Here is a 23,135-nt window from a genome sequence, read left to right on the forward strand (position 1 = left end):
ACCTGTGCCTTTGGTGAGCAGTGGCCACTGGATTCTACCTGCTCAACACTTCTTTCCCACCTGTTTCTGCTGGCTCTCTCCCTGGGCGCTCTCGCTTGCCTTATCTGTACAGTGAAGGCTGGGGCTAGGCCTTAGGCCCATTACGGAGTTGAAGTTCTTGCTGGTTAGGTCCAGGTGGGGTCCCCAGGCTGAGTAGGGAATAACTCCTTCTCTGCTCACAGATTTTCTCCTGATGGCTGACTCTCAACCACTCCTCTCCCTTGATGGGGACGCCGTGGCTGCAGAAGCCTTGCTCCGGGATGTGTTTGGGATTGTGGTGGATGAGGTCATTCGGAAAGGGACCAGTGCCTCCGAGAAGGTGGGTCTTTTCTCCCCCCTCCTCCTGCCCATCAAACTTGGCTGAGAACTTTCCTCCTCTGTGTGGGCTTCTCCCCAGAATTCATCACTCTCACTGTGTACCTCAGGGATTACATACTGGGCCAGACTGTGTTTATTTACCCTTGTTCATGTGTTGCTTGGAAAATATTCCTAATTTGCTGTAAGTGCAGCTTGGTGGTGTCTTCTGTCTGCTGAGATGTGGTTTGGGCAGCCAGTCAGTGGGGTGCCTCAGCGCCCCCAGAATCTCCCGCTTCTCCTCCTAGGTCTGCGAGTGGAGGGAGCCAGAGGAGCTGAAGCAGCTTCTGGATTTGGAGCTGCGGAATGAGGGGGAGTCACAGGAGCAGATCCTGGAGCGCTGCCGGGCTGTGATCCGCTACAGTGTGAAGACCTGTGGGTCCCGGGTCCTGCGGGGAGGCGCGTCTAGAATTTGTACCCCGCTCCACTCTGAGCCCTCGTCTCCCTTCTCCAGGTCACCCTCGTTTCTTCAACCAGCTCTTCTCAGGGTTGGATCCTCACGCCCTGGCCGGGCGCATTGTCACTGAGAGCCTCAACACCAGCCAGTGAGCCATCCCAGGGCCCCCTTGCACCACCCCGAGAGGATTTGGGTTTGTGGGAGACACACTCGGTGGGTAGGAGAGGAGAATGGTGCTTGCCCCCCTGTCTTTTCTGGGAATTTCTGCTGGCAGAGTCTTTCCCCTCGTACCCTTTGGGCTTCCTTTCCCAAGCTTTCTCATGCCTCCCGGCTCCAGTTTTTTTTTTTTGCGGTATGCGGGCCTCTCACTGTTGTGGCCTCTCCCGTTGCGGAGCACAGGCTCCGGACGCGCAGGCTCAGCGGCCATGGCTCACGGGCCCATCCGCTCCGCGGCATGTGGGATCTTCCCGGACCGGGGCAGGAACCGGTGTCCCCTGCATTGGCAGGCGGACTCTCAACCACTGCGCCACCAGGGAAGCCCCCGGCTCCAGTTTTTTCTCATCTTTTCCTCCCTGGTTCTTTTTCACCAACTCACTCCTCTCTTTGGACCCTCTCTCACTCACTCTGTCCACCTCCTCTCTCCAACTCCTTGCAGAGTCTCTCCCTGTCTCTTTCCCATTCTCATCATTCCCTCTCCTGGCAGGTACACATATGAGATCGCCCCCGTGTTTGTCCTCATGGAAGAAGAGGTGTTGAAGAAACTCCGGGCCCTGGTGGGCTGGAGCTCTGGGGATGGCGTCTTCTGCCCTGGTATGTAAACAGGAGGGGGGCCTTTCTTTGGCCTTTTCAAGGGTTCCTCCTTCCCCACTGTTCTCTTGCTGTAAGCTGGCAGGGAGGGGTGATTCTTCTTTGTTTCTTCTCCAGCTGGGCTCCGGCCAAACCAGAGAGAAGCTGCCCAGTCCCCCGTATCCTCATGTTTGCCAAATAATACATGGCATCAGTGCCTGCTGTCCTGGTGGGGGGGTGGGGTGGGGTGGTGGATCCTGGGATCAGCCCCGGATAAGGAGGGGGAGTCGGGATCTGCAGATCCCGCTGTCTGGGTTACCAGCGTGCCATTTGTCGAGCCCTCAGAACTCGTGGCCAATCGCTTGTGCTTCTTTGGTCAGTTCTTCTGGGTGGAGAGGTCAAGAGAGCCAAGCTCCAGTTTTGACCCACTGCCCCTCCCTCTTGCCACCACCCCTTCCCTGTGACAGGTGGCTCCATCTCCAACATGTACGCTGTGAACCTGGCCCGCTATCGGCGCTACCCGGATTGCAAACAGAGGGGCCTCTGGGCACTGCCGCCCCTGGCCCTTTTCACATCAGAGGAGGTGGGAAGAGGCACAGGCCTACCCTGGGCTCCCCGATTCTAATCTCCAGCCAGCTGAGTCCGAGACCTGTCAGATCCTCTGCCTGCTCAGACCCATCTCTTCCGAGACCAGCCTGCCCCCAGGCGGATGTGCTTCCTTCCAGCCAAGGGGGCTGTGTAACACTCCCTGTTCACCTTGCCGTCTGTGTGGGGGTAGCAGAGGGGCATCCAGTGTAGTGTACACAGTCCACACCCTTTCTGCTAAGAGTATGGGCCATGGGCCAGCAGCATCAGTATCACCTGGGAGCTTGTTAGAAATGCAGAATCTCGGGCCCCAGCCCAGACCTACTGAAGATGAATCTGTTAGATACACTGGTGATTTGTAGGCCCATGAGTATTTCAGAAGCCCTGGCCCACAGGGGCTCATCTGTTTGACCAGTCTCTCTCCTCCCCACCCTCCCTGCCCTCCGCCTCCCTCCACAGTGTCATTACTCTGTCAAGAAAGGAGCTGCTTTTCTGGGACTTGGCACCGACAGTGTCCGAATGGTCAAGGCAGATGAGAGGTGAAGGTCCTTCTGTCTGCATGTCTCAGACCCAGCCTGGCGCCGTGTGCCTTCTCATTGCCAGGGGCTCTGGCCTCTGGCGCACGCCCCGGCGGACTTCTCTCCCTGCTCTGTTCCCACCGAATTGCCTCTGCTGTCTACCAGCGCCTGCTAGAGTCTCCGCCCTGTCCCCTGAGATCTGTTTACCCCTCTTAGGGAAAAATCAACGCTGCGGCCTCTGCATTGCTAACTGCACATTACCCTGCTCTCGACAGTTCTGCTGCCCAGCCTAGAGAACCTATTACTCCCCTACCCACTAAGTTTTCTTTTCCAGAGGGAAAATGATCCCTGAGGATCTGGAGAGGCAGATCGGTCTGGCTGAGGCTGAGGTGAGTGAGTGAGGGGTGCTGAGGCAGTGGAACGGGACCCTTCTGTTCCTTCTTTGGAGGGTTCTTTGGCCTGTGCCTACTCAAGGCTCCCCTCATCCCTCCCCTTGATCTCTGTGCCCGTTTCCCTGGTGGGCTGAAGTGATGCCTGGGGAGCAAGGACACTGTAGTCCTGCTGAGACCCATGGGCAGTATCGGATCGCAGGGCAGGGGTAGGACTGAGTCACTGAGTGGAGTCCCAAGGGGCACCACAGGGAGGATGTTGGGGACCTGAGGTGTAGCACAGAAGGTTTCTGTGAGCCGGCAGGGTCTGTGCAGGAAGTTCAGGAAGATGTGCGGGCCAGTGGTGAGCAATGCGGACTTGGAGCAACGGGAGATGTGGAGGTCCCTGCACGCCCCTCCGCACTAGGGGACGTGGGAGCTGCTGCAGCCGTCTTGGAGGGCGTTTCAGCACTATCTATACCATTTTTATTTACTTATTTATTTATTTACAAATATTTATTTATTTATTTGGCTGCTGCGGGTCTTAGTTGTGGCATGCAGGATCTTTTAGTTGCGGCATGTGAACTCTTTTTTTTTTTTTAAATAAATTTATTTATTTATTTTTGGCTGCATTGGGTCTTTGTTGCTGCGTGCGGGCTTTTCTCTAGTTGCTTCGAGAAGGGGCTACTTTTCTTTGAGGTGTGCGGGCTTCTCATTGTGGTGGCTTCTCTTGTTGTGGAGCACAGGCTCTAGGCGCGCGGTCTTCACTAGTTGTGGCATGGGGTTCCCCCTCGCGGGCTCTAGAGCGCAGGCTCAGTAGTTGTGGCGCATGGGCTTAGTTGCTCCACAGCATGTGGAATCTTCCCGGACCAGGGCTCGAACCCATGTCCCCCGCATTGGCGGGCAGATTCTTAACCACTGCGTCACCAGGGAAGTCCCATGTGAACTCTTAGTTGTGGCATGTGGGATCTAGTTTCCTGACCAGAGATCGAACCCGAGCCCTCTGCATTGGGAGCACGGAGTCTTAGCCACTGGACCACCAGAGAAGTCCTATACCATTTTAAATGTATCTATCCACTGACTCTGTGTCCTGCTGCTAGGATTAGTTTATAAATCATCATCACAAGTGCTTAGAATTGTGTGCACTGGAGCGAAGTGTAAAATTAAAAAAAAAATTTAAATATCCATCAATAGATAAATTATGATGTATCTGTGTCAGTTTCTTCCTTTGTAAAATGAGCATAATATAGAACTTATAGGGTTGTTGTAAGGCTTAAATAAATTATGTGTAAAGCACTTAGAACAGTGAAGCAGTATATAAATATTATCTGCCATTGTTGTTGTTGTTGGAGTAGTATGCAGCCATTTAAAAGAATAAGATGGGAATATATATGTTAACATGAAATACCTCAACTATGTATTTAAGTATAAATTTAAAAAAAATGTATATATCTCCACATGCAAATGGTCGCAGCATCGGTTTTTGAGAAGACTGTTCTTTCCCCAATGAATTGTCTTGGCATCCTTGTTAAAATCCATTGAGTGTAAGTGTGAGGACTTATTTCTGGACTCTCGGTCTATTCCATTGATCTGCATGTCTATCCTATAGACCACATTGTCTTAATATAGCTTTGTAGGAAATTTTGAAATCAGATGTGTGAGTCCTCCAACTTTGTTCTTTTTCAGGACGGTTTTGGCTTTCTGGGTCCCTTAAATTTCCATTTGAATTTTAGCATCAGCTTGTCGACGTCTGCAAAGAAGCCAACTGGGATTTTGATAGGGATGTGTTCAATCTGTAGATCCATGAACATGGAATGCCTCCATTTATTTAGGTCTTCTTTGATTTCTTTCAACAGTGCTTTGTAGTTTTCGGAGTATATGTTTTGCACTTCTTTTGTTGAATTTATTCCTAAGAATTTTATTGTTTTTGATGTTCTTATAAATGAAATTGTTTTCTTAATTCCATTTTTGGATTGTTCACTGCTAATGTGTAGAAATACAACTGATTTTTGAATATTGATCTTGTACCCTGCGAACTTGCTGAACTCATTTATTAATTCTAATAGTTTTTTTTAGTAGATCCCTTAGGATTTACTCGGTGTAATATAATGTTTTTATTTTGCTCTTTTCCTTTCCAATCTGGATGGCTCTTATTTTTTTTTACCTAATTGCCCTGCTAGAACCTCAGCACAATGTTGAATAGAAATGAGGAGCGTGAACATCCATGTCTTGTTCCTGATCTTAGGGGGAAGGCTTTCAGTCTTTCGCCATCGAGTATGATGTTAGCTGTGGGTGTTTTTGTAGTTGCCCTTTATCAGGTTAAGGAAGTTCCCTTCAAATCCTAGTTTTTTGAATGTTTATATCATGAAGGAGTGTTGGATTTTGTCAAATGTTTTTCTGTGTCTACTGAGATGGTCAATAAACCACATTGAGATGTGGTTTTTTTTCGTTTATTCTATTGATAGGATGTATTACATTAATTGATTTTGGGATGTTAAACCAAGCTTGCACTCTTGGGACAAATCCCCCTTTGTCATGGTGTATCATTATTTTTATATGTTGCTGATTTTATTTTGCTAGTGTTTTGTAGATTTTTATGTCTATATTTAGAAGAGATATATTCTGTAGTTTTCTTGTGATATTTTGTCTGGTTTTGGTATCAGGGTATAATCACTTCATAGGATGAATTCAGAAGTGTTCCTTCCTCTTTTTTTTTTTTTTTTTTGGAAGCTGATGAAGAGCTGGTATCAATTCTTTTTTTTTTAATTCATTAATTTTAAATTTGTTTATTTTTGGCTGCGTTGGGTCTTCGTTGCTGCACGCGGGCTTTCTCTAGTTGTGGCGAGCGGGGTCTGCTCTTCGCTGCAGTGCGCGGGCTTCTCATTGCGGTGGCTTCCCTTCTTGCGGAGCACGGGCTCTAGGCGCGCGGGTTTCAGTAGTTGTGGCTCGCAGGCTCTGGAGCGCAAGCTCAGTAGTTGTGGCACACGGGCTTAGTTGCTCCGCGGCATGTGGGATCTTCCCAGACCAGGGCTCGAACCCATGTCCCCTGCATTGGCAGGCGGACTCTTAACCACTGTGCCACCAGGGAAGCCCTAGCTGGTATCAGTTCTTTTTTTAATGTTTTGTACAACTCATTAGTGAAGCCATCTGGGCCTGCGCTTTTCTTTGTTGTAGTTTTTTGAATACTAATTCAAGTTCCTCATAAACTTTTGTACTATTAGGATATTTAAAATAGCATTTTGATCTTCCAGTAAGACATTCAACTTTGTTGAAAGAGTATGCACTTTGGAAATAGACCATCAGACAGACCTAGGTTTGAATTCCATCTCTGGGTTTCAGCTTGGGGGCAGGTTTCTTAACTCCTCTGAATCTCGGTGTCCTCACTTGCAAATTAAAGGGGACAGTAACACGTTGTAAGGTTGCAAGGGCCCAGGTCAGGCATGTGAAGAGTTTATAGAGCTGGATCTCAGCACCAGGCTCTGGGTAGCTCTTGAGATGACTTCACAGCCTCTTTCTCCCTCTGCATTTTTGCCACAGGGTGCTATGCCATTCCTGGTCAGTGCCACCTCTGGCACTACCGTGCTGGGGGCCTTTGACCCTCTGGAGGCAGTTGCAGACGTGTGCCAGCGTCATGGACTGTGGCTGCACGTGGATGTGAGTGGTACTCAGGCCTGAGGATGGGGTGGGCTGAACTGAGGCCAAGGCCAAAGCCCACATTGTTCCTTTTGCTCCACAGGCCGCCTGGGGAGGGAGTGTCCTGCTGTCACAGACACATAGACATCTCCTGAATGGGATCCAGAGGTGCATACAGCCCCCTACGCCCTGAATCTCACCCTTCAAATCCTTGATCCAGAGAATAGTCTTGGACCAGGGAGCTCAGATGGGGGTAGGGGAAGGAGGCTGGTAGGAGGGAGATTGGAGAGATGGTTGATTGGGGCTGGGAGGTCAGACGTTAGACCTGGAAATTCTTCTGCTGGGCTGGGGTGAGACCGAAGCCCCTCTTACTGGAGATCTGGAAAGGTTGGGGCTCTGGTTGGGCAGCTTGAGGGGGAGCCAGCTGACCCTGCTTTGCTGTGCCCACCCCAGGGCTGACTCCGTGGCCTGGAATCCCCACAAGCTCCTCTCCGCAGGCCTACAGTGCTCAGCTCTTCTTCTCCGGGACACCTCGGTGGGTCTGCCCCTCCCCCGCCCTGGCACCACCTCCCACCCTGGACCTCTGTCTTCTTTTCTATCCCACCTGAGAGGAGCTCCTGGCCTTACCACGTTCTCCTTGCCATGCCATCTGAAGCTGAATATCTGTGACCACCCTGATCCCCTGTAGTGGGCTCCCTCACTCCCCTGTCTTCATGCAAAGGAAAAAGTTCCCAGCTTAAGTCGTAATCGGAGGGATCCTGGGTCATTTGGGAAGAACTCTGAGTGTTGGAAGAAAACCCAGAGAGAGGGTTTCAGTCAGCTGGCAACCGTCGCATCGGTGCCGCCTGGTTCCAGGGAAAGAAGCATGTGGACTGAGCTAAGAAATGGCCCAGTGCAGCTCTGGAGGAAACCTCGGTGGGGAGGGTGGGTCTGACTGTCTCCTCACCCTCCACAGAACCTGCTCAAGCGCTGCCACGGGTCCCAGGCCAGCTACCTGTTCCAGCAGGACAAGTTCTACGATGTGGCTCTGGACACTGGAGACAAGGTGGTGCAGTGTGGCCGCCGCGTGGACTGTCTGAAGCTGTGGCTCATGTGGAAGGCACAGGGCGGGCAGGGGCTGGAGCGGCGTGTGGACCAGGCCTTTGCCCTTGCCCGGTAGGAGTGGGGGCAGTCCCGTTTCCCCTCTCCGGGCTCCAGCCCTGCACCCCTTTCCTGTTCTTAGTGTCTCTTGACTCACTCTCTGGGTTGCTTTTGTTTCTGTATCTCTGCCTTTCCTCCTCCACCCATGATGTCTCACTCTGTGTTCACAGGTACCTGGTGGAGGAATTGAAGAAGCGGGAAACTTTTGAGTTGGTCATGGAGGTACGACCGACCTTGTGCTCTTTTTCATCCCCCGTCCCCCCACCGTTCCCCTCTCACTACCCCTCTTCCCCAGCAGAGCCCTGGTTGGGGAAGAGGGGCAGTGAGAGGGGAACGGTCTGCCTTCCTCAGCTCACACCTTCCTCTTCCTCATTCCTCCCAGCCTGAATTTGTCAACGTGTGTTTCTGGTTCGTGCCCCCCAGTCTGCGGGAGAAGAAGGGGAGTCCGGATTACGGTGAAAGGCTGGCTAAGGTAGGCAGTCTCCTCCCTGCTCTGGTTAACCCATTAGGGAACCGATGCAGCTGGTGTGTTTCCGCCCCCTGCTGGCTGTAAGTGGCATGGCAGTTCCCTTGGCTAGTCTCTTGCTCCTGAGGTGGGGACCGTGAACTGGAAGACGACACCCACTTGTCCTCATTTCTGTGAGGCTGGGGATGGGGGATAAGGTATGCTTCTGGAAAGTAAGAAGAAGACGGAGAGGGGCATTACAAGAAAAGTCACCAGTGTGAAGTACATAGATCATTGGTGCGGGGCATTCTGCTGGGAGCTCAGGCCCAGGACAGAGATGTGAGGCAGAAAGATCTTGGAGTTTTGCTCACTAATGCTGGGGACAGAGCAACCCTGTCAGGCCAGGAGGTATGTCCTGGTCGCTAAGGATAGATCGGTACTAGGTGCTGCAGATGATACGAAACATCAAAAACGTTATAGGAATTCAGAGAGGGGAGAAGAAGGTGTCGAGGATGATGAAGGCTTGAAGTTAGACTGAAAAAGCAGTGTTGAGATTCAGTGAAAAGTCAGGATTTAGCAGAAAATGGCCCATGTGGTAACGTGGAGAATGGTGAGACGTGAAAGAATGCAGGAGGTAGAGAAGGTCCAGTGGGCTGGATGTGGTGGCAAGGGTAAACTGGGGCCACGTCAGGATCCGAGCCGTGAGTTGCTGTCTCTGGAAGGTGTCTGGGTGGAGGGAGGTGCAAGCTGGGGAGCCCAGCCCCTCACCTGACCTCAGGCTGCAGCTGGAAGGTTGCTCCACTCCTCCCACAGGTGGCCCCAATCCTCAAGGAGCGCATGGTGAGGAAGGGCTCCATGATGATTGGCTACCAGCCCCATGGTACCCGGGGCAACTTCTTCCGCATGGTCGTGGCCAACCCTGCGCTGACGCGGGCGGATATGGACTTCCTGCTGAATGAACTGGAACGGCTGGGCCAGGACCTCTGAGCTGCTCCTTCTCGCTGCTGGCATGGACCCCTCCCCCAACCCTTACCATCTCCCTGTATCCCCTCCCCGTGTTCTCAAGAACAACCTCTCCAGGAAACAAAGCTGTCTTAATTTTTATGTGCTTTGACCCACTAACTCTCCTTTAAGTATTTGATATTAAGAGAATGTTTAAATAAATGATAGTATATCCATATGATGGAATATTACTCTGCCATTAAAATTATGTTTACAAAGAGGATTTTTATAGATAAGAGAAAAATAATTTTAATATAATGTTATGTTGAAAAAGCTGGATATAAGACTTTATGTATGGTAATATCTGAGCTGCATTCAAAAATACATAGGAAAAGACTGATGAGATGAAATATGCCAAAATGTTAATAGTTTTCTCTGGGATGGGATTACAGGTAATTTGAAAATTAACTTCTTTATACCTTTTGTGCGCCCCTTTTATGATATAAGGAGTATCTATTGCTTTTTATTTTATAAATTTATTTATTTTTGGCTGCGTTGGGTCTTTGTTGCTGTGCGCGGGCTTTCTCTAGTTGCAGGGAGCGGGGGCTCCTCTTTGTTACGGTGCGTGGGCTTCTCATTGCGGTGGCTTCTCTTGTTGCGGAGCACGGGCTCTAGGCGCGCGGGCTTCAGTAGTTGTGGCACACGGGCTCAGTAGTTGTGGCTTGTGGGCTCTAGATCGCAGGCTCAGTAATTGTGGCGCACGGGCTTAGTTGCTCCACGGCATGTGGGATCTTCCCGGACCACGGCTCGAACCCGTGTCCCCTGCATTGGTAGGCGGACTCTTAACCACTGCGCCACCAGGGAAGCCCCCCTCTATTACTTTTAAATAGGAAAATAATAAAGTTAAATTTTCAGCTGTATTACTTTGGTATATTGTGAAGTTTGTTATCTTTCAACAAAATAGTGGAGAATGCAAATTTGTAAAAAAGTAAAGGTAGAAGAGGGGCTAAAAATAGGAAAAAATTTTCCCAAAAATCTTGAGTGGGAGAGAAAAGATCAAAAGTGGAGTTACTGTAAAATTAATTGTACTTTGGGACTTCCCTGGTGGTGCAGTGGATAAGACTCCGTGCTCCCAAAGCAGGGGGCCCGGGTTTGGTCCCAGGCCTGGGAACTAGATCCCACATATGTGCTGCAACTAAGTGTTCACATGCCACAACTAAGGAGCCCACATTGCCACAACTACAGAGCTGGTGAGCCGCAACTACGGAGCCCGCCTGCCGCAACTGAGACCTGATGCAGCCAAATAAATTAATTAATTAATTTAAAAAAAGTTAATTATACTTTAATGACACTGAAAACAAAATGGGCACTTGTTGTATCTTGAGACGAGAACCTTGTCCACTTATCACTCTTGAAAAATCTTCACACACACCAAAAAAGTAAGAATGTTCCTTCTGTAATTTAAACAACAGAAACCAAGTTGAAAAAAAAAAGCCCAGCAATGGAACCAACCACTGTTATGTCTTCTGTTATTGCTACTGTCTTACATAAAAACATCCATTTAACACTTAAAATCCTGGTCTGATGTTGCTTTTCAGTCACTTTTTGGGAAAGAGGCATTTAGCTACACAAGTTATTTAGGACAAGTGGCAAGTCTACCAGAACTTTCTGTTATTTCCAATTCCTAAAAATACCATTTATGAAAACAATAACGTGGTCATGTAAGAGTCATCCAAAGTTATTTGAAGAAGCAAATACAGACCATACAAACCATAGCAAAAGAACATCCAAATCTCAAACCCAATTCTCTTGACCATTTGGGGGAAAAAAGATTTTCTATTCATAAATTACTAATAATTTCCCTGTAAACTTGTTATTCTTGCAATAAATGGTATCTAATTTCTTCCAAATAATAAATTTGTTTTAAGAGTACTAATAATTTGAGCTCCAAGCCCTAAAGAGTTCTATTTATCTGAAAAATGTCTTAAACATAGTAAAAGCAAACTAAAAAAGTCCTTATTTTTCAGCTCAAAGCAAAGCCAGAAAGCAAAACAAAAATGAAATCTTCAAATTCCTTGAATCATCTCCATCTCTGAAGTATGTTTAAGAGAAGGCTAGAGGACTTCCCTGGTGGCACAGTGGTTAAGAATCCGCCTGCCAATGCAGGAAACACGGGTTTGATCCCTGGTCGGGGAAGATCCCACATGCCATGGAGCAGCTAAGCCCATGCGTCACAACTACTGAGCCCACGCGCCACAACTACTGAATCCCACACACCTAGATCCCGTGCTCCACAACAAGAGAAACCACCACAATGAGAAGCCCGTGCACCGCAACGAAGAGTAGCCCCCACTCGCCGCAATTAGACAAAGCCTGCACGCAGCGATGAAGACCCAACGCAGCCAAAACTAAATAAATTTTTAAAAAAAGAGAGAAGGCTAGAAAGACAGGACATAAAATCAGTGAATCACCTATTCTTCTCCAGCTTTATGAAACGGATTCTTCTTTTCCTCCATTCCCAAAATTCAATCTCAAAATCTCTGGATATAGTATGGTAGTCTCTCTCTTCCTTTTTCTCTCCCATCAACATATACTGAGCTCCTGCTGTGCGTAATTCCTTGTCTTGCCTTCCAAGAGCCCACCTAAGACCAAAGCAATCATCCCTCAACTGAGGCCTGTCCCTGCTCCAGGCCCTTTGCACCTGCTGCCCCTGTGGCCTGAGTGTTCACCCATCTACATGATTCGCTCCCTCATTGCCTTTAGATTTTTGTTCAGATGTCACTGACTTATTGAAGCCTTCCTTGAACTGTTGATCTAAAATTACATTTTCACCCTCTGTTGTTACATCTGCCTTGTTTTTCTCCATGGCATGTATAAGCATCTGGCATACACTATAATTTATTTATTTATTTATTTACTTACTTACTTCCCCTGCACCTGCTTGCCCTGGTCTCACTCAGCTAGAATGTAAGCTCTGGGAGCAGAGATTTTGTATCATTGCTTCCCAAAGTGGAGTCTTGTACTTACAAGGTGGGTAATGTTAAGTGAATGGTTAATGAGCTCCAGGTACTAGTTGACTTGCTCTCAGTCACACAACTTTTTTTTTTTTTTTTTTTTTTTTTGCGGTGTGCGGGCCTCTCACTGTTGTGGCCTCTCCCGTTGCGGAGCACAGGCTCCGGATGCGCAGGCTCAGCGGCCATGGCTCACGGGCCCAGCCGCTCCGCGGCATGTGGGGTCTTCCCGGACCGGGGCACGAACCCATGTCCCCCGTATACGGCAGGCGGACTCTCAACCACTGCACCACTAGGGAAGCCCAGTCACACAACTTTTAAGTGGTGAGTCAAAGCCAAATTCAGACCATCTTCCTCTGGCTCTTAACCATGGGTCTAGTCTGCTTCTGTTGACAGGTGTACATAATTCATAGTGTGTGGGTATCAGGGCCATTTTATTAACCGTATGCTGTGGATCTGTTGCTTGCGGGAAGAATGAAGGCATTCACAGGTTCAGTCACCCATCTTGCCCTTGGCCTGGAGAAATCGTATTACCATCAAACAGGAAGCAAGGTCGTTGGGAACACCTGGGTGAATTACAATGTTTGAGTGGGTTTTTTCTTTTGTTTAAAGGAGTCAAAGTATTCAAGAGGCTAGCCTCCCCATGACAGGGGAAGGAAAATGGTGACTTCACAGGATGGTAGGCCGAGGGCTGGGAAGCTAAAAGCTGGGTGGGGCACCTTGGATACGGCAAGGTTGGGGTAAGAGTCTTTTTAGGAGAGTGGATGAAAGGGTGCAAACAACAGTAAAGTCAGAGTTTGGACTGACTGGGACTGTTCTTATGCGCCCTAGGTCCTAAGTTGGCTATTTCTCCTCTTTATATACCTTTAAAAAATCTTTTTATTTTGAAATAATTTGAAACTTACAGAAAAGTTGCAAGAACTTCTATATACTCTTCACCTGAATTTATCAATTTTCACATTTTGACAAATTTTCTTTATCGTTATGTATGTACTATAACTTATTTTTTTCAGAACTATTTGAGAGTCGGTTATAAAGAATATGCCTCTTTATTTCTTAATACTCTAGTGCATATTTCCCAAGGACAAGAATTTTATTTTAACCATGATATGATGATCAAATTCAGGAAATTTAACAGTGACACCATACTTTCATCTAAAGTCCATATTCCAGGGACTTCCCTGGTGGTCCAGTGGTAATGAATCCGCCTTCCAATGCAGGGAACGCGGGTTCGATCCCTGGTCGGGGAACTAAGATCCCACATGCCGCGGGGCAGCCCGTGTGCCACAGCTACTGAGCTCCCACGCCTCAACGAGAGGGCCTGCATGCCGCAAACTACAGAGCCCACACTCTCTGGAGCCTGCACGCCACAACTAGAGAGAGAAAATCCACATGCCACAACTAGAGAGAAGCCCGTGCCACAACAAAGAGCCCTCATGCCGCAACTAAGACCCGACGCAGCCTAAATAAATTGATAGGTAGATAGATAAAGTCTATATTCCAAAGTTGTTGATTGTCCCAACAATGCTCTTTATGGCATTTTCCCCTTCCAGTACAAGATCCCAGTCCAGGATCATGTATTGCATTTAGTTGTCATGACTTCTTGTCTTCTTTACTCTAAAATAGTTCCTCAGCCTTTCTTTGTCATTAACATTGACATTTTAAAAGAATACAAGCCAGTTATATTATAGAATGGTCATCAGTTTGTTTTTTCTTGAGGCTTCCTCATGACTGGATTCAGGTTAGCATTCTAAGCTGCAATATGACTTGTCACGTGTATCCTTTTCAGAGAAGCACATCACAACGGCCACAATGGCCATCTGTTCCTTACTGGTGGTGTAACTTTGATCAAAGTCAAAAGTGGTCAAGGTGGTGTCTGGTTTCTCCAAGGCATGGTTATTATTGTGCCCTTTGCAGCTAATAATCTGTAAGGAGACATTTTGAGATTTTGCAGATACCCTGTTCCTTTTCATATTTTCCCCATCTAGACTTAGTATCCATTCACGATGCTTGCCAAACCAACTTTTATCATAACGATTGCCAAATGGTGGTTTTCTAACTCCAACATTCCCTCCACTTTTATAATTTGGCATTTGACTATAAAGAAGAGCCCTCCTTTCCCCTTATTCATTTAGTCATATATATATTTCAATATGGACCCTTCTTTTCTGGCTGCGGTGGGTCTTCATTGGAGTGCGCGGGCTTCTCTAGTTGCGGCGCACGGGCTTAGTTGCGGTATGTGGGATCTTAGTTCCCCAACCAGGGATCCAACCCAGGCCCCCTGCACTGGGAGCGCGGAGTCTTAACCACTGGACCACCAGGGAAGTCCCAGACCCTTGTTTTATTAAGTAACTTATAATCCGTTTCTAACCTTACTTATTTTTTTTTTTTTTTTTTTTTTGGGGTAGGCGGGCATCTCACTGTTTTGGCCTCTCCCGTTGCAGAGCACAGGCTCCGGACGCACAGGCTCAGCGGCCATGGCTCACGGGCCTAGCCGCTCCGCGGCATGTGGGATCTTCCCAGGTAGGGGCACGAACCCGTGTCCCTTGCATCGGCAGGCGGACTCTCAGCCACTGCGCCACCAGGGAAGCCCCTAACCTTACTTATTTTTAATGCTCAGATTGTCCCAGTTTTGACCATAGAGAGCTGCTTTAATCTGGCTCCCATGTCCTTTAAACATGACTTTTTTAAAAAAACACTGCCTTTTTTCCTGGCACAGCAAAAATCTTGTCCCTTCTTTGCCCACTCTTGCAATCAGCGAGGAGCCCTGATTCCTTTTAACGGAGAATGGCATTTAGAAACCACAATCTAGGCACCAGGTATATTCATAGGTACTGGATATATATTCATGTACTTTATTTATTTATTTATTTTTGGCTGGGTCGGGTCTTTGGTGCTGCGCGCGGGCTTTTCTCTAGTTGCAGCGAGGGGGGCTACTCTTCGTTGCAGTGCACAGGCTTCTCATTGCGGTGGCTTCTCTCGTTGTGGAGCACAGGCTCTAAGAGTGCGGGCTTCAGTAGTTGTGGCACGTCGGCTCAGTAGTTGTGGCTCGCGGGGTCTAGAGCGCAGGCTCAGTAGTTGTGGTGCACGGGTGTAGTTGCTCCGCGGCATGTGGGATCTTCCCGTACCAGGGCTCGAACCTGTGTCCCTTGCATTGGCAGGTGGATTCTTAACCACTGTGCCACCAGGGAAGTCCCTATTCATGTAATTAAAAACTTTAAACTAACATCCTTTTGGATCTCCTAACCCATCATAACTGTGCTAAGGGAAACAAAAAGCCAGAGTTCTAAAGGGGGAAATGCGGTTCCCCTGAGAGCTAGCACAGGGGCAGCAGAGAGAACGGGTTGATAAACTAGGATGGTAGGTGGGGGGTGAGGTACAGAGTTGGGATGCTTGCAGATTGCGTATTGTATGAAGATGGCAATGCTCTTGCAGACCCTGGTTTAGCATTAGCATTCCAAGTTTCATAGAATTTTTGGTCTTGCAATTAAAAGGCCAGAACAGATACTCATCTGTACAACCTTGGCCTTTAGGTAGATTTTTTAAAGCCGTATTTTACAAATAAGGCAGCTGAGGCTGGGCAAAGCTCAGGTTCTTGACAAGGTCACAAAAGTGTCTGTCTCTTAAGCAGAAGATGTATTTTATTCTAAAGAGGAATATCTTTTGTTTGTACAAGCCAGCATCTCTTTAATTTTATACTCCAAATGTAATAATTCTGTTCTTTCTTTTCTAGACTGATACCTTTTTGGTTCTTGAGATCCAGTTTCCGCATGTTAGAGGAATCCAGTAGTCTGATGGCCTAGTTTTGAAAAATTCCTGAAGTTCATTTTTAGCAAATTCTCTGGTGCCAGTGTAATGAGCTTGCACATTTCCTTAGTTTGTAGCATGGTATTTTTAGTTTTTACTTATAATCACATACATTTTAAAGTTGGCTCAGAGGTTTAAATGTTTTTACTGTCAACTGGAGGTGTTGTGGTGCTATTCCCTTCTGCCACATACTGTCACACATCAATGAGACAGTACCGTGTCCTGAATGGAACTTTGATTACAATGGAAGCTTTGATTACTACAAAGCTATAGTAATCAAGACAATGTGGTTTACAGGATACACATGCAGGTCAACGGCATAGACTGAGAATCCAGAAGTAAACGCTCACATTTCCACTTAATTGCTTTTCAACAAGGCTGCCAAGACAATTCATTAGAGGAAAGAATAGTCTTTTCAACAAACGATGCTGGGACAACTGGATAGCCTCATGCAAAGTCGAAACCCTTTGTCACATTATACACAAAAATTAACTCATAATAGATCATGGAACTAAATGTAAGAGCTAAAACTATAAAACTCTTGGAACAAAATAGAGGAGTAAATCTTTGTGAGGTTGGGTCAGGCAAAGCCTTCTTATGAATGACACCAAAGCACAAGCAACCAAAGGAAAAAATAGATAAATTGAATCTCATCAAAATTTAAAACTTTTGTGCTTCAAAGTTTGTGCATCAAGGAGGTGAAAAGAAAACCTAAAGAATGGAAGAAGATATTTGCAAATCATATATCTGATAAGGGACTTTTAAAAAAATATCTTTATTGGAGTATAATTGCTTTACAATGGTGTGTTTCTGCTTTACAACAAAATGAATCAGTTATATACATACATATGTTCCCATATCTCTTCCCTCTTGCGTCACCCTCCCTATCCCACCCCTCCAGGCGGTCACAAAGCACCGAGCTGATCTCCCTGTGCTATGTGGCCGCTTCCCACTAGCTATCTACCTCACGTTTGGTAGTGTATATATGTCCATGCCTCTCTCTCGCTTTGTCACAGCTCTGATAAGGGACTTATATCTAGAGTAGATGAAGAACTCTTACAACTCAGTAATAAAAGACAAATAACCCAGTTAAAAAATGGGCAAGGGATCTGAATAGACATTTCTCCAGAGAAGATATATAAATGGCCAATAAGCAACTGACAAAATGCTCAACATCATTATTACCAGGGAAATGCAAATAAAAACCACAACAAGATACCACTTCATACCCAATAAGATGGCTATAATTAAAAAGAGAAATAGCAAGTGTTGCTGAGGGTATGGAGAAATTGGAACCTCATACACTACTGGTGGGGTTGTAACGTGGTGCAGTCACTTTAGAAACAGCTGCCCAAAGCTGGAGGGATTGGGGGAACGGGTACAAGATTTTTTGAGACAGTAGTGAAAATGTACTAAAATTAATGAATTCTGGAGATGGTAGCACAAATCTGTGAATGTACTAAAACTATTAACTTGTACCCTTTTAATGTGGATACATTGAATGGTATGTGAATTATATTTGAATAAAGCTGATAAAATAGCTCATATATATGTATATATGTATCTATACACATCTTTCCCTCTAAATCAGGAGCAAGGCAAAGATGTCCACACTCACTCATTCTATTTAAAGTTGTACTAGAGGTTCTACCCAGGCAATAAGGCAAGAAAAATAAATAAAAGACATAATGATTGCAAAGGAAAAAGTAAAATTGTCTTTATTTGCAGGTGATACAATCATCTGTTTAGAACATTCTGATGAAGCTACAAAAATGTTACTAGATCTAGTTTAGCAAGGTTATAAGACACAAGATATAAAATGCAGAAACCAATTGTATTTCTATATACTAGCAACAAACTATTGGAAGTTGAAATTAAAAGACAATATCATTTACAATATCATCAAAAAATGAAATGTTTAGGGACGACTCTGATGAACGATGTGCAAATTCTATACACTGAAAACTAGAAACAGTGCTAAGAGAAATTAAACGAGACTTAAATGGAGAGGTATACCGTGTTTATGGATTGAAAGACACAGTATTGCTGAGATGTCAGTTCTCCCCAAACTGATCTAGAAAGTCAATGTAATCTCAATCAAAATCCCAGTATGATTTTTGTAGAAATTAACAGTTGATTCTAAAATTCATGTGGAAATGAAAGTGATCTAGAAGAGCCAAAACCAACTTTGAAAAAGAAAAAATAGGAGGACTTATACTACCTGATTTCAAGACTTAATAAAAAGCAGTAATCAAGACAGAGTGGGACTTCCTTTATGGCGCAGTGGTTAAGAATCCGCCTGCTAATGCAGGGACACGGGTTCAATCCCTGGTCCAGGGAGATCCCACATGCCTCGGAGCAACTAAGCCCACGCGCCACAACTACTGAGTGCGTGTGCCACAACTACTGAAGCCCCCGCGTCTAGAGCCTGTGCTCCACAACAAGAGAAGCCACCGCAATGAAAAGCCCGCGCACTGCAACCAGAGAAAGCCCGCGCACAGCAACGAAGACCCAATGCAGCCAAAAATAAATAAATAAATAATCCTTTCTCCTTCCCACTTCCTTTAAAAAAACAAAACAGACAGTGTGGTATTAGCATAATTATAGATCAATGGAACAGAAATGAGAGTCCATAAATAGATCCATACATATATGATGAACTGGTTTTCAACCAAGTTGCAAAGGCAATTCAGTGGAGAAAGTACAGTCTTTTCAACAAATGGTGGTGGAACAACCGGCTATTTATATGCAAAGTTAAGTTAGATACCTCCTGTTCTTAAAATGGAGGAAACCTCATGTACTGATGGTGAGCATGTAAATGGCTTTAAGTCTAGCTATTCTGGAGAACATCTGGCTGTTCTTAGTGAAATTAAATATGTCTTAAGAACAAGTTCCTAGGAAATCGCACAGAGAACCCCTGTCTTCTCAAGCCCATGCTAAATATCCACTACTAAATGTCCAAAGAACATATATAGGGGCTTCCCTGGTGGCGCAGTGGTTGAGAGTCTGCCTGCTAATGCAGGGGACACGGGTTCGAGCCCTGGTCTGGGAAGATCCCACATGCCGCGGAGCAGCTGGGCTCGTAGCCACAACTACTGAGCCTGCGCGTCTGGAGCCTGTGCTCCGCAACAAGAGCGGCCACAACAGTGAGAGGCCCATGCACCGCGATGAAGTGTGGCTCCTGCTTGCCGCAACTAGAGAAAGCCCTTGCACAGAAATGAGGACCCAACACAGTCAAAAATAAATATAAAAGTAAATAAATAAATAAAAGATTACTATAAAAAAACATATAAAATGTGGTGCATGCATATGATGGAATGAACTATCAGAAATTAGCAGAAATTAACTGACTTTGCCTGTAACACCCTTGTGCATCTTTTAAAACGATGAATGAAATGGGATAAGAATTATGGCATAAATTACTTTATATAAATTAAAAAGGTGCAGTACAACACCGTATTTTTCAAGAATACATATAGGTTTGTCATGTCTTAGAGCGGATACGTATGGTGCAGAGGAAATGGCAGTAAGGGACGGAGGAACTGGAGTAGACAACCCATACTAAAATATGGAGACCCATGGGTGTGAGAAGCCAGCAAGAGTGAGCTCAGACAACTCTTTCCAGAAGTTTGGCTATGACAGAAAGCTGAGAAGTGAGACAGCTTGATGAGAATGTGGGGTGAAGAGATGATTGTAGTAGAGGAGCGTATCTGGATGCCAATGGGAAAAATTTGATAGGGAAAAGGACAGGGTGGTGCCCAGAACTCATCAAAGGGACTAAGTGTTTGGGATGGTGAGAGAGACTGGCCTTTGATGTGAAGATGTGATGGGCCAGCGCAAATTAGGGGACCACAGAAGAGTGGAGTGGGTGTTATACGGGGGTTCCTGGACAGGCAGGGAAATTTGGAGAAAACACAGGACAGAATCAAAGGGGTAAAGAGAGTGAGATTGAAGCAAGGGAGTGGGAACAGAGTTTGGGGACACAGGTAGGGCAGGGTGAGGAGACCCCAGACAGGAAGACAGGGTTCCTAGCCCTAGCATGGTAGCACAGCCCCACTGGGCAGGAGGGTGGCCAGAGAGCCCTCATTGCCTCCCACATTCATCCCCACTCCAGGCACTTCCACCCCGAGTCCCCACTGACCCCAGGCAGCTCCGATGCTGCCCTCTGGGTACAAGGGTAAAACAAGGGTGCTGCCAGGGGAAAGGGGTCCTCCTTTGCACAGGCTCAGGACGCCTTTCCCCTGATACCTCTATTCCACTTCAGCCCAGCTTCAAGGCATCCTTACCTGGACACACTTCTCAGACTGGGAGTCAGGGTCTTGAAGGGCCCGTGAGAGCTTTGGTGGAGGAGGGGGTCTGGATGTGTACAAACCTCCATATCATGAACAAATTGAAGAACCCAATATAAAATAGGGAGATGATATCTCCCTGCTATTGGATTAATTTCCTTACCGGAGAAAAAAGGTAAAATTTTGAAGAAGATGAAGGAGGAGGGCTTGGTTTGGTGTATTCTAGCGCAGTGGTTCTCAAAGCGTGGTTCTTTTTTTTTTTTTTTTTTTTTTTTGGCGGTACGTGGGCCTCTCACTGTTGTGGCCTCTCCTGCCATGGAGCACAGGCTCTGGACGCGCAGGCTCAGCGGCCATGGCTCACGGGCCCAGCCGCTCCACGGCATGTGGGATTCTCCCAGACCGGGGCACGAACCCGTGTCCCCTGCATCGGCAGACGGACTCTCAACCACTGCGCCACCAGGGGAGCCCCGAAGCGTGGTTCTTGGATCAGCAGCAACAGCATTCTCTGGGAACTGGTTAGTAAAGCAAATTCTCAGGCCCTACCCCAGACCTCATGAATCAGAAACTCCTGGGGTGGGGTTCAACCGTCCATATTCACAAGCCCTGGAGGTGATTCTAATGCATGCTCAAATTTGAGAACCACTGTTGTAAGGGGATTTTTTTACTTCCATCTCCAAACATGTGCTTCTTTTTAGCCATGTTGCTGCTGGGACCAGTGGCATCAGGGTATACAAGTGAAGGCTTGGACTTGGCATTAGTATGGGGAAGGCCTGGTGTGGAGACAGGTGAGGAGCTTCCTCATTCTCACCACACAGGAGCCTGGAGACCAGCTCTGGAGAGCCCCTGAGCAGAGGTCAGGACTGCAGGGATACTGGAAGAACATGACTCAGAGGGCCTTGGCCCTACAGGGATGAGGTCATTATAGCTGGTGTTCCCGCCTTGGGGACAGCACAGGAACCGCCGAAGAGGTACGTGACAACTTAAGAACATATCAGGAGCAGCTAAAGAGATTCTAGTCGTGTACCCCAAAAATACTTTCTGGAACCAAAAAAACATTATTTTTAACAACAAAAAATATCAGCCTATTTACTGAAAGAAAGAAGTCTGGTCACTGGCGGGACTCAAATTAGTGGCTTGGAAGAAGAAGTGGAAAAATATTTCAAAGCACAGAGCAAATAATACGAAGACATGGAAATAATGAGGAAAATATGAGATTTGGAGAAGAGACCAGTAATCCTAACATTCAAATATTTTAGTTCCAAAAGAAAGAAAAGGCATAAACGGAGGAGAGACAATACTTTAAAAGTAGAATATTTTGCCGACCTGAAGAAAGTTCTGAGCTTGCAGACTGAAAGGGCATAGGAAGATACAAAAAGAGAAGACATACATCTAAGCATGGAACTCCTGAATTCCAAGATTAAAGAAAGATATTTTCAAGTGTCTAGACAGAAAAAGCAAGTTCTTTACGAAGCGAAAAGGATCAGATTGACACAGGACTTTTCATCGGCAACACTGGAAGTTAACAGTAGGAATACTGAGAGAAAAGGAAGGCTATCCCGGAATCTCATACCCAGCTGAGGAAGCATTCACTCGTTAGCACAAAAGAAAGATATATGGAGCTATAAAGGATTCAGAGAGTATATCAATCCCATATCTCACCCGAGGAAACTACTGAAGAAAATTTTGGTTAGAGAACAGAGAAGTCAAGATAGAGGAAGATGAAAAGGAGAAAGAAAAAGCAGTGAGCAACAAACCTGGCAAAATATTATACTGTTAAATGTTTATGGCAGGGCTTCCCTGGTGGCACAGTGGTTAAGAATCCATCTGCCAATGCAGGGGACACGGGTTCGAGCCCTGGTCTGGGAAGATCCCACATGCTGCGGAGCAACTAAGCCCGTGTGCCACAACTACTTAGCCTGAGCTCTAGAGCCCGCGAGCCACAGCTACTGAGCCCACGTGCCACAATTACTGAAGCCCGCGCGCCTAGAGCCTGTGCTCCACAACAAGAGAAGCCACCGCAGTGAGAAGCCTGTGCACCACAACGAAGAGTAGCTCCCGCTCACCACAACTAGAGAAAACCTGCGTGCAGCAACGAACAGCCAAAAAAATAAAATAAAATAAAAATAAATGTCTATGGCAATTGGGCTTCCCTGGTGGTGCAGTGGTTAAGAATCTGCCTGCCAATGCAGGGACACGGGTTCGAGCCCTGGTCCGGGAAGATCCCACATGCCTTGGAGCAACTAAACCCGTGTGCCACAATTACTGAGCCTGTGCTCTAGAGCCCGAGAGCCACAACTACTGAAGCCCGCCTGCCTGGAGCCCGTGCTCCGCAACAAGAGAAGCCACTGTAATGAGAAGCCCGTGCACCGCAACGAAGAGTACCCCGACTCGCCACAATGAGAGAAAGCCCACGCACAGCAATGAAGACCCAATGCAGCCAAAAATAAATAAATAAAATAAAATTTAAAAAATTAAAGAATTAAATGGGCAAAAGACTTAAATAGATTGTTCGTAAAGGAAGATACACGAGCGGTCAATAAACACATGGAAGAGTGTTCAATGCCATTGATTATCAGAGAAATGTAAATTATAATTACACTCCACTAGAATGGCCAAAATAAAAATGGACTAGCAAAATCAAACATTGGTGAGAAGTCCGGTGCCCAGCTAGAGTTCTCATACACTGCTGGCGGCGATGTAAAACGATATAACCACATTGGGAAAAAGTTTTGCACGTTTTTATAAAGTCAAGTGTGTATCACCTCTATGATCCAGCTATTCTGCTTCTTGGCATTTACCCAAAAGAAATGAAAAAATTTAC

General features: G+C 46.6%; 1 protein-coding gene across 3 annotated transcripts in view; it reads left to right on the top strand.

Annotated features, from left to right (window-relative positions):
* CSAD (cysteine sulfinic acid decarboxylase) overlaps positions 1 to 9,445 on the top strand; it is a 26,361-nt gene extending 16,916 nt beyond the window's left edge. For all 3 annotated transcript variants that reach the window (XM_032645153.1, XM_032645155.1, XM_032645154.1), the window contains exons 2-15: positions 222 to 358; positions 642 to 768; positions 848 to 938; positions 1,494 to 1,600; positions 2,044 to 2,159; positions 2,621 to 2,700; positions 3,014 to 3,068; positions 6,585 to 6,701; positions 6,784 to 6,848; positions 7,134 to 7,215; positions 7,636 to 7,835; positions 7,991 to 8,042; positions 8,203 to 8,292; positions 9,079 to 9,445. In XM_032645153.1, coding sequence (XP_032501044.1) covers positions 233 to 358; positions 642 to 768; positions 848 to 938; positions 1,494 to 1,600; positions 2,044 to 2,159; positions 2,621 to 2,700; positions 3,014 to 3,068; positions 6,585 to 6,701; positions 6,784 to 6,848; positions 7,134 to 7,215; positions 7,636 to 7,835; positions 7,991 to 8,042; positions 8,203 to 8,292; positions 9,079 to 9,252 — 1,482 coding nt within the window. In that variant the 5' untranslated portion in view covers positions 222 to 232 and the 3' untranslated portion in view covers positions 9,253 to 9,445. The remainder of the gene's footprint in view (positions 1 to 221; positions 359 to 641; positions 769 to 847; positions 939 to 1,493; positions 1,601 to 2,043; positions 2,160 to 2,620; positions 2,701 to 3,013; positions 3,069 to 6,584; positions 6,702 to 6,783; positions 6,849 to 7,133; positions 7,216 to 7,635; positions 7,836 to 7,990; positions 8,043 to 8,202; positions 8,293 to 9,078) is intronic.
* Positions 9,446 to 23,135: the final 13,690 nt, after the last annotated feature.

Source organism: Phocoena sinus, chromosome 10 (genome assembly GCF_008692025.1).
Source record: "Phocoena sinus isolate mPhoSin1 chromosome 10, mPhoSin1.pri, whole genome shotgun sequence".
NCBI classification, from domain to species: Eukaryota; Metazoa; Chordata; class Mammalia; order Artiodactyla; family Phocoenidae; genus Phocoena; species Phocoena sinus.